At 46.7% G+C, this 15,166-nt stretch overlaps 1 protein-coding gene across 1 annotated transcript in view; it reads left to right on the top strand.

Moving 5' to 3' along the window:
• Positions 1-901: 901 nt before the first annotated feature.
• The window catches only part of LOC110490883 (transient receptor potential cation channel subfamily A member 1), an 88,410-nt gene continuing 74,145 nt past the window's right edge, over positions 902-15,166 (top strand). Inside the window, exons 1-4 of the mRNA XM_090199233.1 lie at positions 902-1,068; positions 2,593-2,755; positions 3,126-3,301; positions 7,084-7,191. Of these exons, the coding sequence (XP_090055359.1) occupies positions 943-1,068; positions 2,593-2,755; positions 3,126-3,301; positions 7,084-7,191 (573 nt within the window). The 5' untranslated portion in view covers positions 902-942. The remainder of the gene's footprint in view (positions 1,069-2,592; positions 2,756-3,125; positions 3,302-7,083; positions 7,192-15,166) is intronic.

Raw genomic sequence — 15,166 nt, forward strand, 5'->3', positions numbered from 1 at the left:
CTCTCTCCACCCCTCCTCTCCTCTCACTACCCTCTCCACCCCTCCTATCCTCTCACTACCCTCTCCACCCCTCCTCTCCTCTCACTACTCTCTCCACCCGTCCTCTCCTCTCACTACCCTCTCCACCCCTCCTCTCCTCTCACTACCCTCTCCACCCTCCTCTCCTCTCACTACCCTCTCCACCCCTCCTCTCCTCTCACTACCCTCTCCACCCCTCCTTTCCTCTCACTACCCTCTCCACCCCTCCTCTCCTCTCACTACCCTCTCCACCCCTCCTCTCCTCTCACTACCCTCTCCACCCCTCCTCTCCTCTCACTACCCTCTCCACCCCTCCTCACCTCCCTTCTCTCTCTCCACACCTCCTCACCTCCCCTCCCTCTCTCTACCCCTCCTCACCTCCCTTCCCTCTCTCCACCCCTCCTCACCTCCCTTCCCTCTCTCCACACCTCCTCACCTCCCCTCCCTCTCTCCACCCCTCCTCACCTCCCTTCCCTCTCTCTACCCCTCCTCACCTCCCTTCCCTCTCTCCACACCTCCTCACCTCCCCTCCCTCTCTCCACCCCTCCTCAGCTCCCTTACCTCTCTCTACCCCTCCTCACCTCCCTTACCTCTCTCTACCCCTCCTCACCTCCCTTCCCTCTCTCCACCCCTCCTCACCCCTCCGCACTCTTGCTGGGGGGGATATCTAGTGAGTTGTACAACTGAATTCCTTCAACTAAAATGTCTCTTCCACATTTAACCCAACCCCTCTGAATCAGAGAGCTTCCTAAATCGACATCCATGTCTTTGGCGCCCGGGAAACAGTGGGTTAACTGCCTTGCAGGAGTATGTGTAAATGTGTTATCCTGAGTGCACATGCGTGTGTTGCTGACATCATTCTATCCTTCTTCCATTCAGTGATTGTTTCTGCATTGAATTGTGCAACCTCTAAAAGGGTCCCCCATGCAGCTCACCAAGGAAGTGGCACGGCAGAACAGTTCCTATAAGTGTGTGATTGAAGATGCAACATCATCTCATCAACTCACTGCAAAAATAGACGTCATGCTGGCAGCTACAAACCTGTTTGAGGTTAGTACAAGTTCCAACGCATTACTGTTCATTGAAATGTCTGTTTAAAATATGAAATGTGTCTTTGGCTATCAAGGATCGCAAAAGAGGAGGGGAGTGGGAGGGAGGGGAGAGGGAGGGGGTGGGAGGGGAGAGAGAGGGAGGGGGAGGGAGGGAGTGGAGAGGGAGGGAGTGGGAGGGGAGCGAGAGGGAGGGGGAGGGAGTGGAGAGGGAGGGAGTGGGAGGGAGGGAGTGGAGAGGGAGGGAGTGGGGGGGGGAGAGTGGGAGGGAGGGGGAGGGAGGGAGTGGGAGGGGAGAGAGAGGGAGGGGGAGGGGCGAGAGAGGGAGGGGAGGGAGGGAGTGGGAGGGGAGAGGGAGGGGAGAGAGAGGGAGGGAGTGGAGAGGGAGGGAGGGAGGGGAGAGGGAGGGAGTGGAGATGGAGGGAGTGGGAGGGGAGAGAGAGGGAGGGAGAGGGAGGGAGTGGGAGGGGAGAGAGAGGGAGGGGGAGGGAGGGAGGGAGTGGGAGGGATGGGAGAGGGAGGGAGTGGAGAGGGAGGGAGTGGGAGGGGAGAGGGAGGGGAGAGAGAGGGAGTGGGAGGGGAGAGAGAGGGAGGGAGTGGAGAGGGAAGGAGTGGAGAGGGAGGGAGTGGGAGGGGAGAGAGAGGGAGGGAGTGGGAGGGAGGGAGTGGGAGGGAGGGAGGGAGTGGGAAGGGAGAGGGAGGGGGAGGGGAGTGAGATGGAGGGAGGGTAGAGGGGGGGGAGTGGGAAGAGAGAGGGAGGGGGAGGGGAGTGAGTGAGTGAGTGAGTGAGTGAGTGAGTGGGAGGGAAGTGGGATATGAGGGGAGAGGATAAAGAAGAATGCATGGCACTTTTTCTAAACATTTACAGAACATCTGCAATCCGCTCACCTCAGGTTGTATAAAATAGGTAATCTACGGTTAAACCCCATCCACTCATAGGCCACACCTCCACAACACCCCCAAAGCGAACCAAAGACCCAAAACAAAGTTGGACCTCTTTGGTTATGTTACCTTTGTTTCTGTTGTTTTGCTGTACTCAGTATTTACCGGGGTTCACTGCTTATTCAGGAAGGAAACTGAACTTTTCCATTCCAATACCTGTTGTCCTCAATGCCTCTCGATATGAGGAGTTTGGATCTGATACAAACGTGCAGAATTAACCCTTTCCTTACCTCTGTCCCCATCGGTTCCTAACCTCTGTCCCCATCGGTTCCTTAACTCTGTCCCCATCGGTTCTTTACCTCTGTCCCCATCGGTTCCTTAACTGTCCCCATCGGTTCCTTACCTCTGTCCCCATCGGTTCCTTAACTCTGTCCCCATCGGTTCCTTAACTCTATCCCCATCGGTTCCTTAACTCTGTCCCCATCGGTTCCTTAACTCTATCCCCATCGGTTCCTTAACTCCGTCCCCATCGGTTCCTTACCTCTGTCCCCATCGGTTCCTTAACTCTATCCCCATCGGTTCCTTACCTCTGTCCCCATCGGTTCCTTACCTCTGTCCCCTTCGGTTCCTTACCTCTGACCAGTGGGCTCGGGGAGGTGATGTGTCCCAGCTGGAGGGCTTGGTGAGGAGGAACCCAGGAGTACTGGGGGAACAGGATGACTCTGGTGCCTCACTGGTCCACCACGCTGCTGGTGCAGGAAACATCCCTGTTATCAGGTTCATCTGCAGCATCACACACAGAGATGGTGAGACTCCCGCGCAGCGCCATGACATTCTACGGGTCTTGCATCCCAAACGGCACCCTATTCCCTATGTAGTGTACTTCTTTCGACCAGGTTCCATAGGGTTCTGGTTAAAAGTAGAGCACTACATTTGGAATATGACCCTATTTGGGATGCACACTAGAAAATGGTTGTTCAACTGAGTTCTGTTCTTTAAAAAAAAAGTTTATTACTCATCCTTTTCCTCTGCTTAATTGCGTGTATGTGTGTGTGTGTGTGTGTGTGTGTGTGTGTACCGGCATTGTGCGTGTGTGTATGCGTCTGTTTATGCATGTGTCTGTTTATCCCGTGACTGTGTGTGGATGCATATGTTTCCTACCTCTGTCCTTCCCAGAGTGGAACCTGTACGATGACGAGGGGTCTATGCCGCTGCATTGGGCCGTCGAGAGGAACCAGCCAGAGAGCTGCAGGGCTTTGTTAGAGCTGGGGGTCGAACCCAACGTCCTCAACAAGGCCTTGATGTCTCCTCTACACCTGGCGGTCAGCCATCAACACAACCACCTGGTCAAGGTGAGACACTGTGAGCCTTACTTAGCCTATACCAGATCGTACCTTCCCCTTCCAAAACCCTGCTGATTTACCATTCTCTCAGGGGAACATGTATGAATTTATGGTTGGATCAGAATCACTATTAAAATCATTGACCAGTACGGAGAATTAAGCAAAACCACAAATCCAAATCCCAATCTCTATTAATGGCTAATTTAGGAAAGGGACGATTTTAGCTAGCTAGCTAGTCACCGGAGGACAGTGACACAACGAGATGCAACAATTCCTCTGTCAATGACGTTTGGCTTCTGATGCAATGGGATTGATGTGAAGCCAAATCCAATCTGGTTTCCCTTGACACTTTTTTGTTGTTAGGTGATTACCAATCACAGCTGAGCTCAACGCTGATTGGCTATTATTTTAATAAAAACATTTTCAAGGGTGGACAAATTCTCACTGGCTTCCCTTGCATTCAATGCAGCGGGCGACAACAACGTCATACAGGCAAAAACCTGAGAAAAAAATCCAACCAGGAGGTGGGAAATCTGAGGTTGGTCGTTTTTCAACTCATTCCCTGATGAAAATACAGTGGGATATTCGTCATGTTGCAATTCCTACGGTCTCCACTAGATGTCAACAGTCTTTAGAACCTTGTTTGATGCTTCTACTGTGGAGTGGGGCCGAATGAGAGGGGATTGAGTCAGAGGTCTGCCAGAATAGCTTGATGTCGTGGCGCTCGTTCACGTGAGAATTAGCTCGCTTTACATTGCATTTCATTCCATTGCAAGACAAAGGAATTCTCCGGTTGGAGATTGAAGATCTTTCTATGGACTGTAATGGAACTTTTTGACATTTCGTCTGCTCCTAGTGAACACGCTTCGTGAGTTTGGATTTGTTTACAGAACGTGCTAACAAAAGTAGCTATTTGGACATAAATGGTGGACATTATCAAACAAAACAAACATTTATTGTGGAACTGGGATTCCTGGGAGTGCATTCTGATGAAGATCATCAAAGGTAAGTTAATATTTATTATTTCTGAATTCAGTTGACTGCACAATATGGCGGATATCTTTTCGGCTTGTTTGGTCTCTTAGCGCCGTACTCAGATTATTGCATGGTGTGCTTTATCCGTAAAGCATTTTTGACAGCGGTTGCAGTAAGGAGTGCATCTAAAGTTCCATGCATAACACTTGTATTTTCATCAACATTTATGATGAGTATTTCTGAAAATTGATGTGGCTCTCTGCAAAATCACCCAATGTTTTTGGAACCACTGAACATAGCGCGCCAATGTATAATGAGATTGTTGGATATAAATATGAACTTCATCGAACAAAACATACATATATTGTGTAACATGAAGTCCTATGAGTGTCATCTGATGAAGATCATCAAAGGTTAGTGATTAATTTTGTCTCTATTTCTGATTTGTGTGACTCCTCTCTTTGGCAGAAAAAAATGGCTATTTTTCTGTGACTTGGCTCTGACCTAACATAATCGTTTGTGGTGCTTTTGCCGTAAAGCCTATTTGAAATCAGACAATGTGGTGGGATGAACAAGAAGTGTATCTTTAAAATGGTGTGAAATACTTCAATTTCTAAGGAATTTTTTTACTATGGGATTTCTGTTGTTTTGAATTTGGCGCCCTGTACTTTCCACTGGGTGTTGTCATATCGATCCCATTAGCGAGATCTCAGCCTTAAGAAGTTTTAAGCGAATTATATTATATGACTGTTGCCTCCTGTTTAAGTTGATTCTGACAGTAATGATGTTTGTATTTTATGAAATTATTAGGTGGAGGTCGCTGGCTACAAGGTTATCTTCAACCTAGCCTTTGCTATAAAGTTAGAGAAAAAAGTTGAGGCAAAAGTAACTTAACAAAACATGTTTTATTTTCACCTGAAACAATATATTTATCCAGTTTTGAATGAAAATGTCATGTTCTCTGTCCACCATCTTGCGTTACGAACACTACACTTGTACGTTCAGCAGAGGGGCAAGACTCCGTAAAGATGATATAGTGCGTGATGAAAATACGTCACGATGTAAACAGGACATAATGCCACGTTCAGAACCACTGGAACTGGGAACTCGGAAATCTCTACCTTCTTACTTCAGTGCTTTCAAGACCACTGGGAACTCGGAAATCTCTACCTTCTGACTTCAGTGCTTTCAAGACCACTGGGAACTCGGAAATCTCTACCTTCTGACTTCAGTGCTTTCAAGACCACTGGGAACTCGGAAATCTCTACCTTCTTACTTCAGTGCTTTCAAGACCACTGGGAACTTGAAAAAATAGTTTTTAACGGTCATCCAACTCGGAATTCAAACTTGGGAACTTTGGACTCTTTCTAGAGCTTTCCGACCTGAAGATCACTGACGTCATGATTTGACCTTGTATTTTTCAGTTTCCAGTTGTCTTGATATGACGAGGGCCCGTATCCACAAAGCGTCTCAGAGAAAATTCTAAGATATGATTTTTTGTTGTTGTCTTGAAACAGGTTTTTAACAGGATTCTTAAGAGTAGGTTTTAGGATGATGTAAAATCTCTGACCTGACAAAAATCAAGTCATAACGTTTTTTTCAGCTGTTAATCACGACAGTTTGAGGCAAAGGAAAGATAGTGATGACGCTCATCCATTTTGTTGTAAATTGGGGGGAAAACCAATCATGATGAGGCATCGCCAGCTGTGAACTCTATAGCACACATTGCTCCAGACAACCGCAGTGATTGTTTATAGATTCTGTTCTCTGAAGGTGTAGATTATTTATAGATTCTGTTCTATGTAGGTCTAGATTATGTATAGATTCTGTTCCATGTAGGTCTAGATTATGTATAGATTCTGTTCCATGTAGGTCTAGATTATTTATAGATTCTGTTCCATGTAGGTCTAGATTATGTATAGATTCTGTTCCATGTAGGTCTAGATTATTTATAGATACTGTTACATATAGAAATATCAAAACATTAATTTCAACAACTCTAAAGCAATTGTCTGAGGAACTCATGTGCCGGTAGTACGGTCACCACAACAGCCCTGCTTACAATAAATGTTCTATTCTGAGATGCCTTGTGGATATGGTACCAGATTTCAGTCACTCATTAACTCTCCCCACCAGCACTTCCTGAAATTGCAACTTCAGAACATGTTTTTAAGGACACAACTCAGATATTGCCCCTCCCACCTCAGATATTGCCCCTCCCTGTGGGTGACTGAGTGTGGGTGATTGAGTGTGGGTGACTGAGTGTGGGTGACTGAGTGTGGGTGTAAATTATGTGTTCACTCTGTAGTTAGATCATGTGGCTGGGGAAACCTGAATAGAAAGGGTTCAGCCATAGCCACACACTGTGCTAAAGATGATTGAACATGAGAACCCTTGGCTCTAGGACCTTGTTGGCTCTAGGACATCGTTGACTCGTAGGACCTTGTTGACTCTAGGACCTTGTTGACTCGTAGGACCTTGTTGACTCGTAGGAACTTGTTGACTCGTAGGACCTTGTTGACTCGTAGGACCTTGTTGACTCTATGACCTTGTTGACTCTAGGACCTTGTTGACTCTAGGACCTTGTTGACTCTATGACCTTGTTGACTCGTAGGACCTTGTTGACTCGTAGGACCTTGTTGACTCGTAGGACCTTGTTGACTCTAGGACATCGTTGACTCGTAGAACCTTGTCAGCCTTTCTGTTGTCTGTTCTGGGGTGACGATACCAGCTGTTCCTGTGTCAGGAAGCCGAGAGCGGAGAGAGGTATTTATGTGTCACTGAAGGCCTCATTATTCCTTTGTGTGTGTGTGTAGCTCCTGTTGTCCCACTATAAGACAGAGTCTAACCTAGAAGGATGTCTGGGCAACACTCCTGTCATGTTAGCCTGCTCCATCAACAACACTGAGGCTCTCTCCATACTGGTGAGTATTCACACTGACATGTGTCCTGTAAGTGGCTGTAAACGTACAGATATACACGAAATACGAAGAACATAATTGTTTTTACAAGTTTAAACTTGCTGGGGCTATACTTGTGAACATTATAAAAAAAAGTTTAAGTTTAACCATCAGACGATTAAAAAACGTTAGCTGTTCCCATTACACAACCTGGCGCATTTAGCCATATGCTAACTTCACCAGGTGGTCGTATCCGGTTCAAATTCTGTATGAGCAAAGGAAAATGATCGACGTAGCTAGACGTGACAGAGCACTTTTCTATCAGAGCGTTCTTAATGTATAGCGATCACACAGCACCATCTGCTAATCAAAGTTACTAAAACGCACAGCATTTTTCAGATGGATGTTTATCTCAGTGTTGCGAGCCTGGCTCCTGGTGATTTTATACAAACCGTATAACTCAGTATAACTCAGTATAACTCAGTATAACTCAGAATAACTCAGAATAACTCAGCCTTTGACAGTATAACTCAGTATAACTCAGTATAACTCAGAATAACTCAGTATCACTCATAATAACTCAGCCTTTGACAGTATAACTCAGTATAACTCAGTATAACTCAGAATAACTCAGCATAACTCAGTATAACTCAGTATAACTCAGCATAACTCAGTATAACTCAGTATAACTCAGTATAACTCATAATAACTCAGCCTTTGACAGTATAACTCAGTATAACTCAGTATAACTCAGAATAACTCAGCATAACTCAGTATAACTCAGTATAACTCAGCATAACTCAGTATAACTCAGCCTCCGACAGTATAACTCAGTATAACTCAGCCTCCGACAGTATAACTCAGTATAACTCAGCATAACTCAGTATAACTCAGTATAACTCAGTATATCTCAGTATAACTCAGTATAACTCAGCCTCCGACAGTATAACTCAGCATTACTCAGCCTCATGTGTTTAGCACATGTGAGCTAGTTGACAGGTGAGTGCTAGACTCTTTCTCAATTCATCCATCCTCGATTCCTTTCCTCATTTCCTTCAACCCCAGCACATTGACTCGGTACCCATTACTCCTTGTATAAAGCCTAGTTATTATTACACTTGGGAAAGAACAAATGAAGGAGAAAATAAGTAAGCCTTGAATTCTATACATGGTGAGGTTAGCATAGGGGCTAAATGTGCCAGGTTATGTAATGGGAACAGCTAACATGTAGCCTTTCATCACGCGCAACTACGTTGACAATTTAAATTGGCTGATGCTTAAACTTGAACTAACACTTAAAGGCCCAGTGCAGTTAAACATGTGATTTTCCTGTGTTTTATATATATATATATATATATATATATATATATATATATATATATATATATATATATAACCATAAAAGCCTTTATATTTATACATCCACACTATGAGGTTTGAAAAATACTATGAAATTGTGAAAATGATGATAATGCAGTTTTAGTGTGAAAGCTGTTTGTAAAGACTGGCTGAAATGTCACCCTGTTTTTTGAGGGATGGAGTTTTTGGCTGCCTGGTGACATCACCAGCCCATAAATGAGTTATTAGACCAATAAGAAAGAGAGTTCCAAACCTCTCTGCCAATAACAGCTCGTTTTCAGTTTCCCCCTCCCGGTCAAATTCCTGCCAGACAGTCATAGCTACAGGCTTGCTTGAGAAATGGCCTTTAATTGTTATAATTGCTATAATTGTTTCTCGTTGACAGGTTGAAGGGAAGGTACTTGTAGCATTGATTTGATAATGAGATAATAATGGCTGCATGGGAACGTTAAACATTGTGTAATGTTAGCATGTACCCTTAGACTCTAGAGGTGATATTTTCCTGATGACCAATTTTATTTTATTTTATTTTTTTATCAGTAGATAATAAAAGGAAATAGCTTAGCCCGAGAAAGAGACAGTTCTACAATTGACAATTGTATGAAAATTGCATGACAAGACTATCAATGCTATTGCAAACCACTGCCTCTTCCCCCTAAAGCATCTCTGTTCCTGTTCTCTGTCCAAATCACTGCCTCTTCTCCCTAACGCATCTCTGTTCCTGTTCTCTGTCCAAATCACTGCCTCTTCTCCCTAACACATCTCTGTTCCTGTTCTCTGTCCAAACCACTGCCTCTTCCCCCTAACTCATCTCTGTTCCTGTTCTCTGTCCAAACCACTGCCTCTTCCCCCTAACACATCTCTGTTCCTGTTCTCTGTCCAAACCACTGCCTCTTCCCCCTAACACATCTCTGTTCCTGTTCTCTGTCCAAACCACTGCCTCTTCCCCCTAACTCATCTCTGTTCCTGTTCTCTGTCCAAACCACTGCCTCTTCCCCCTAACACATCTCTGTTCCTGTTCTCTGTCCAAATCACTGCCTCTTCTCCCTAACACATCTCTGTTCCTGTTCTCTGTCCAAATCACTGCCTCTTCCCCTTAACTGATCTCTGTTCCTGTTCTCTGTCCAAACCACTGCCTCTTCCCCCTAACTCATCTCTGTTCCTGTTCTCTGTCCAAATCACTGCCTCTTCTCCCTAACACATCTCTGTTCCTGTTCTCTGTCCAAATCACTGCCTCTTCTCCCTAAAGCATCTCTGTTCCTGTTCTCTGTCCAAATCACTGCCTCTTCCCCCTAAAGCATCTCTGTTCCTGTTCTCTGTCCAAATCACTGCCTCTTCCCCCTAAAGCATCTCTGTTCCTGTTCTCTGTCCAAACCACTGCCTCTTCCCCCTAACGCAACTCTGTTCCTGTTCTCTGTCCAAATTACTGCCTCTTCCCCCTAATGCATCTCTGTTCCTGTTCTCAGTCCAAACCACTGCCTCTTCTCCCTAACACATCTCTGTTCCTGTTCTCTGTCCAAATCACTGCCTCTTCCCCCTAAAGCATCTCTGTTCCTGTTCTCTGTCCAAATTACTGCCTCTTCTCCCTAATGCATCTCTGTTCCTGTTCTCTGTCCAAATCACTGCCTCTTTCCCCTAACTCATCTCTGTTCCTGTTCTCTGTCCAAATCACTGCCTCTTCTCCCTAACACATCTCTGTTCCTGTTCTCTGTCCAAATCACTGCCTCTTCTCCCTAACACATCTCTGTTCCTGTTCTCTGTCCAAACCACTGCCTCTTCCCCTTAACTCATCTCTGTTCCTGTTCTCTGTCCAAACCACTGCCTCTTCCCCCTAACACATCTCTGTTCCTGTTCTCTGTCCAAACCACTGCCTCTTCCCCCTAACTCATCTCTGTTCCTGTTCTCTGTCCAAATTACTGCCTCTTTCCCCTAACTCACCTCTGTTCCTGTTCTCTGTCCAAATTACTGCCTCTTCAACCTAATGCATCTCTGTTCCTGTTCTCTGTCCAAATCACTGCCTCTTCTCCCTAATGCATCTCTGTTCCTGTTCTCTGTCCAAATCACTGCCTCTTCCCCCTAAAGCATCTCTGTTCCTGTTCTCTGTCCAAACCACTGCCTCTTCCCCCTAACACATCTCTGTTCCTGTTCTCTGTCCAAACCACTGCCTCTTCCCCCTAACACATCTCTGTTCCTGTTCTCTGTCCAAACCACTGCCTCTTCCCCTAACACATCTCTGTTCCTGTTCTCTGTCCAAACCACTGCCTCTTCCCCCTAACTCATCTCTGTTCCTGTTCTCTGTCCAAATCACTGCCTCTTCCCCCTAAAGCATCTCTGTTCCTGTTCTCTGTCCAAACCACTGCCTCTTCCCCCTAACACATCTCTGTTCCTGTTCTCTGTCCAAACCACTGCCTCTTCCCCCTAACACATCTCTGTTCCTGTTCTCTGTCCAAACCACTGCCTCTTCCCCCTAAAGCATCTCTGTTCCTGTTCTCTGTCCAAATCACTGCCTCTTCCCCCTAACTCATCTCTGTTCCTGTTCTCTGTCCAAACCACTGCCTCTTCAACCTAACGCAACTCTGTTCCTGTTCTCTGTCCAAATCACTGCCTCTTCCCCCTAACTCATCTCTGTTCCTGTTCTCTGTCCAGACCACTGCCTCTTCCCCCTAAAGCATCTCTGTTCCTGTTCTCTGTCCAAACCACTGCCTCTTCTCCCTAACACATCTCTGTTCCTGTTCTCTGTCCAAACCACTGCCTCTTCCCCCTAACACATCTCTGTTCCTGTTCTCTGTCCAAACCACTGCCTCTTCCCCCTAACTCATCTCTGTTCCTGTTCTCTGTCCAAATCACTGCCTCTTCCCCCTAACTCATCTCTGTTCCTGTTCTCTGTCCAAACCACTGCCTCTTCCCCCTAACACATCTCTGTTCCTGTTCTCTGTCCAAACCACTGCCTCTTCTCCCTAACACATCTCTGTTCCTGTTCTCTGTCCAAACCACTGCCTCTTCCCCCTAAAGCATCTCTGTTCCTGTTCTCTGTCCAAATCACTGCCTCTTCAACCTAACGCATCTCTGTTCCTGTTCTCTGTCCAAATCACTGCCTCTTTCCCCTAACTCATCTCTGTTCCTGTTCTCTGTCCAAATTACTGCCTCTTTCCCCTAACTCATCTCTGTTCCTGTTCTCTGTCCAAATTACTGCCTCTTTCCCCTAACTCATCTCTGTTCCTGTTCTCTGTCCAAATTACTGCCTCTTTCCCCTAACTCATCTCTGTTCCTGTTCTCTGTCCAAATTACTGCCTCTTTCCCCTAACTCATCTCTGTTCCTGTTCTCTGTCCAAATCACTGCCTCTTCAACCTAAAGCATCTCTGTTCCTGTTCTCTGTCCAAATCACTGCCTCTTCAACCTAACGCATCTCTGTTCCTGTTCTCTGTCCAAATTACTGCCTCTTTCCCCTAACTCATCTCTGTTCCTGTTCTCTGTCCAAATTACTGCCTCTTTCCCCTAACTCATCTCTGTTCCTGTTCTCTGTCCAAATTACTGCCTCTTTCCCCTAACTCATCTCTGTTCCTGTTCTCTGTCCAAATTACTGCCTCTTTCCCCTAACTCATCTCTGTTCCTGTTCTCTGTCCAAATTACTGCCTCTTTCCTCTAACTCATCTCTGTTCCTGTTCTCTGTCCAAACCACTGCCTCTTCAACCTAACGCATCTCTGTTCCTGTTCTCTGTCCAAACCACTGCCTCTTCCCCCTAAAGCATCTCTGTTCCTGTTCTCTGTCCAAACCACTGCCTCTTCCCCCTAACTCATCTCTGTTCCTGTTCTCTGTCCAAATTACTGCCTCTTTCCCCTAACTCATCTCTGTTCCTGTTCTCTGTCCAAATCACTGCCTCTTCCCCCTAACGCATCTCTGTTCCTGTTCTCTGTCCAAATCACTGCCTCTTCCCCCTAACACATCTCTGTTCCTGTTCTCTGTCCAAACCACTGCCTCTTCCCCCTAACTCATCTCTGTTCCTGATCTCTGTCCAAACCACTGCCTCTTCCCCCTAACACATCTCTGTTCCTGTTCTCTGTCCAAATCACTGCCTCTTCCCCCTAACGCATCTCTGTTCCTGTTCTCTGTCCAAACAACTGCCTCTTCCCCCTAACGCATCTCTGTTCCTGTTCTCTGTCCAAATCACTGCCTCTTCCCCTAACACATCTCTGTTCCTGTTCTCTGTCCAAACCACTGCCTCTTCTCCCTAACACATCTCTGTTCCTGTTCTCTGTCCAAACCACTGCCTCTTCAACCTAACGCATCTCTGTTCCTGTTCTCTGTCCAAACCACTGCCTCTTCCCCCTAAAGCATCTCTGTTCCTGTTCTCTGTCCAAACCACTGCCTCTTCCCCCTAACACATCTCTGTTCCTGTTCTCTGTCCAAATCACTGCCTCTTCCCCCTAACGCATCTCTGTTCCTGTTCTCTGTCCAAACCACTGCCTCTTCCCCTAACACATCTCTGTTCCTGTTCTCTGTCCAAATCACTGCCTCTTCCCCTAACACATCTCTGTTCCTGTTCTCTGTCCAAACCACTGCCTCTTCCCCCTAACGCATCTCTGTTCCTGTTCTCTGTCCAAATCACTGCCTCTTCCCCCTAACTCATCTCTGTTCCTGTTCTCTGTCCAAACCACTGCCTCTTCAACCTAACGCATCTCTGTTCCTGTTCTCTGTCCAAACCACTGCCTCTTCCCCCTAAAGCATCTCTGTTCCTGTTCTCTGTCCAAATCACTGCCTCTTCCCCCTAATGCATCTCTGTATGTGTTCTCTGTCCAAATCACTGCCTCTTCCCCCTAAAGCATCTCTGTACGTGTTCTCAGTCCAAATCACTGCCTCTTCCCCCTAATGCATCTCTGTATGTGTTCTCTGTCCAAATCACTGCCTCTTCCCCCTAAAGCATCTCTGTACGTGTTCTCTGTCCAAATCACTGCCTCTTCCTCCTAACACATCTCTGTTCCTGTTCTCTGTCCAAACCACTGCCTCTTCCCACTAAAGCATCTCTGTTCCTGTTCTCTTTCCAAACCACTGCCTCTTCCCCCTAAAGCATCTCTGTTCCTGTTCTCTGTCCAAATCACAGCCTCTTCCCCCTAATGCATCTCTGTATGTGTTCTCTGTCCAAACCACTGTCTCTTCCCCCTAAAGCATCTCTGTTCCTGTTCTCTGTCCAAATCACAGCCTCTTCCCCCTAATGCATCTCTGTATGTGTTCTCTGTCCAAACCACTGTCTCTTCCCCCTAAAGCATCTCTGTTCCTGTTCTCTGTCCAAACCACTGCCTCTTCCCCCTAAAGCATCTCTGTTCCTGTTCTCTTTCCAAACCACTGCCTCTTCCCCCTAAAGCATCTCTGTTCCTGTTCTCTGTCCAAACCACTGCCTCTTCCCCCTAAAGCATCTCTGTTCCTGTTCTCTTTCCAAACCACTGCCTCTTCCCCCTAAAGCATCTCTGTTCCTGTTCTCTGTCCAAACCACTGCCTCTTCCCCCTACAGCATCTCTGTTCCTGTTCTCTTTCCAAACCACTGCCTCTTCCCCCTAACACATCTCTGTTCCTGTTCTCTGTCCAAACCACAGCCTCTTCCCCCTAACACATCTCTGTTCCTGTTCTCTGTCCAAACCACTGCCTCTTCTCCCTAACACATCTCTGTTCCTGTTCTCTGACCAAATCACTGCCTCTTCCCCCTAAAGCATCTCTGTTCCTGTTCTCTGTCCAAACCACTGCCTCTTCCCCCTAACACATCTCTGTTCCTGTTCTCTGTCCAAACCACTGCCTCTTCCCCCTAACACATCTCTGTTCCTGTTCTCTGTCCAAACCACTGCCTCTTCCCCCTAACGCATCTCTGTTCCTGTTCTCTGACCAAATCACTGCCTCTTCCCCCTAATGCATCTCTGTTCCTGTTCTCTGTCCAAATTACTGCCTCTTTCCCCTAACTCATCTCTGTTCCTGTTCTCTGTCCAAATCACTGCCTCTTCTCCCTAACACATCTCTGTTCCTGTTCTCTGTCCAAATCACTGCCTCTTCTCCCTAACACATCTCTGTTCCTGTTCTCTGTCCAAATCACTGCCTCTTCCCCTAACACATCTCTGTTCCTGTTCTCTGTCCAAATCACTGCCTCTTCTCCCTAACACATCTCTGTTCCTGTTCTCTGTCCAAACCACTGCCTCTTCCCCCTAACGCATCTCTGTTCCTGTTCTCTGTCCAAACCACTGCCTCTTCCCCCTAATGCATCTCTGTTCCTGTTCTCTGTCCAAATCACTGCCTCTTCCCCCTAACGCATCTCTGTTCCTGTTCTCTGACCAAACCACTGCCTCTTCCCCCTAACACATCTCTGTTCCTGTTCTCTGTCCAAACCACTGCCTCTTCCCCCTAACACATCTCTGTTCCTGTTCTCTGTCCAAACCACTGCCTCTTCCCCCTAACGCATCTCTGTTCCTGTTCTCTGACCAAATCACTGCCTCTTCCCCCTAACTCATCTCTGTTCCTGTTCTCTGTCCAAACCACTGCCTCTTCCCCCTAAAGCATCTCTGTTCCTGTTCTCTTTCCAAACCACTGCCTCTTCCCCCTAACGCATCTCTGTTCCTGTTCTCTGACCAAATCACTGCCTCTTCCCCCTAATGCATCTC

Source organism: Oncorhynchus mykiss, chromosome 15 (assembly GCF_057628025.1).
Source record: "Oncorhynchus mykiss isolate SJ-2025 chromosome 15, ASM5762802v1, whole genome shotgun sequence".
In the NCBI taxonomy this organism is placed as follows: Eukaryota; Metazoa; Chordata; class Actinopteri; order Salmoniformes; family Salmonidae; genus Oncorhynchus; species Oncorhynchus mykiss.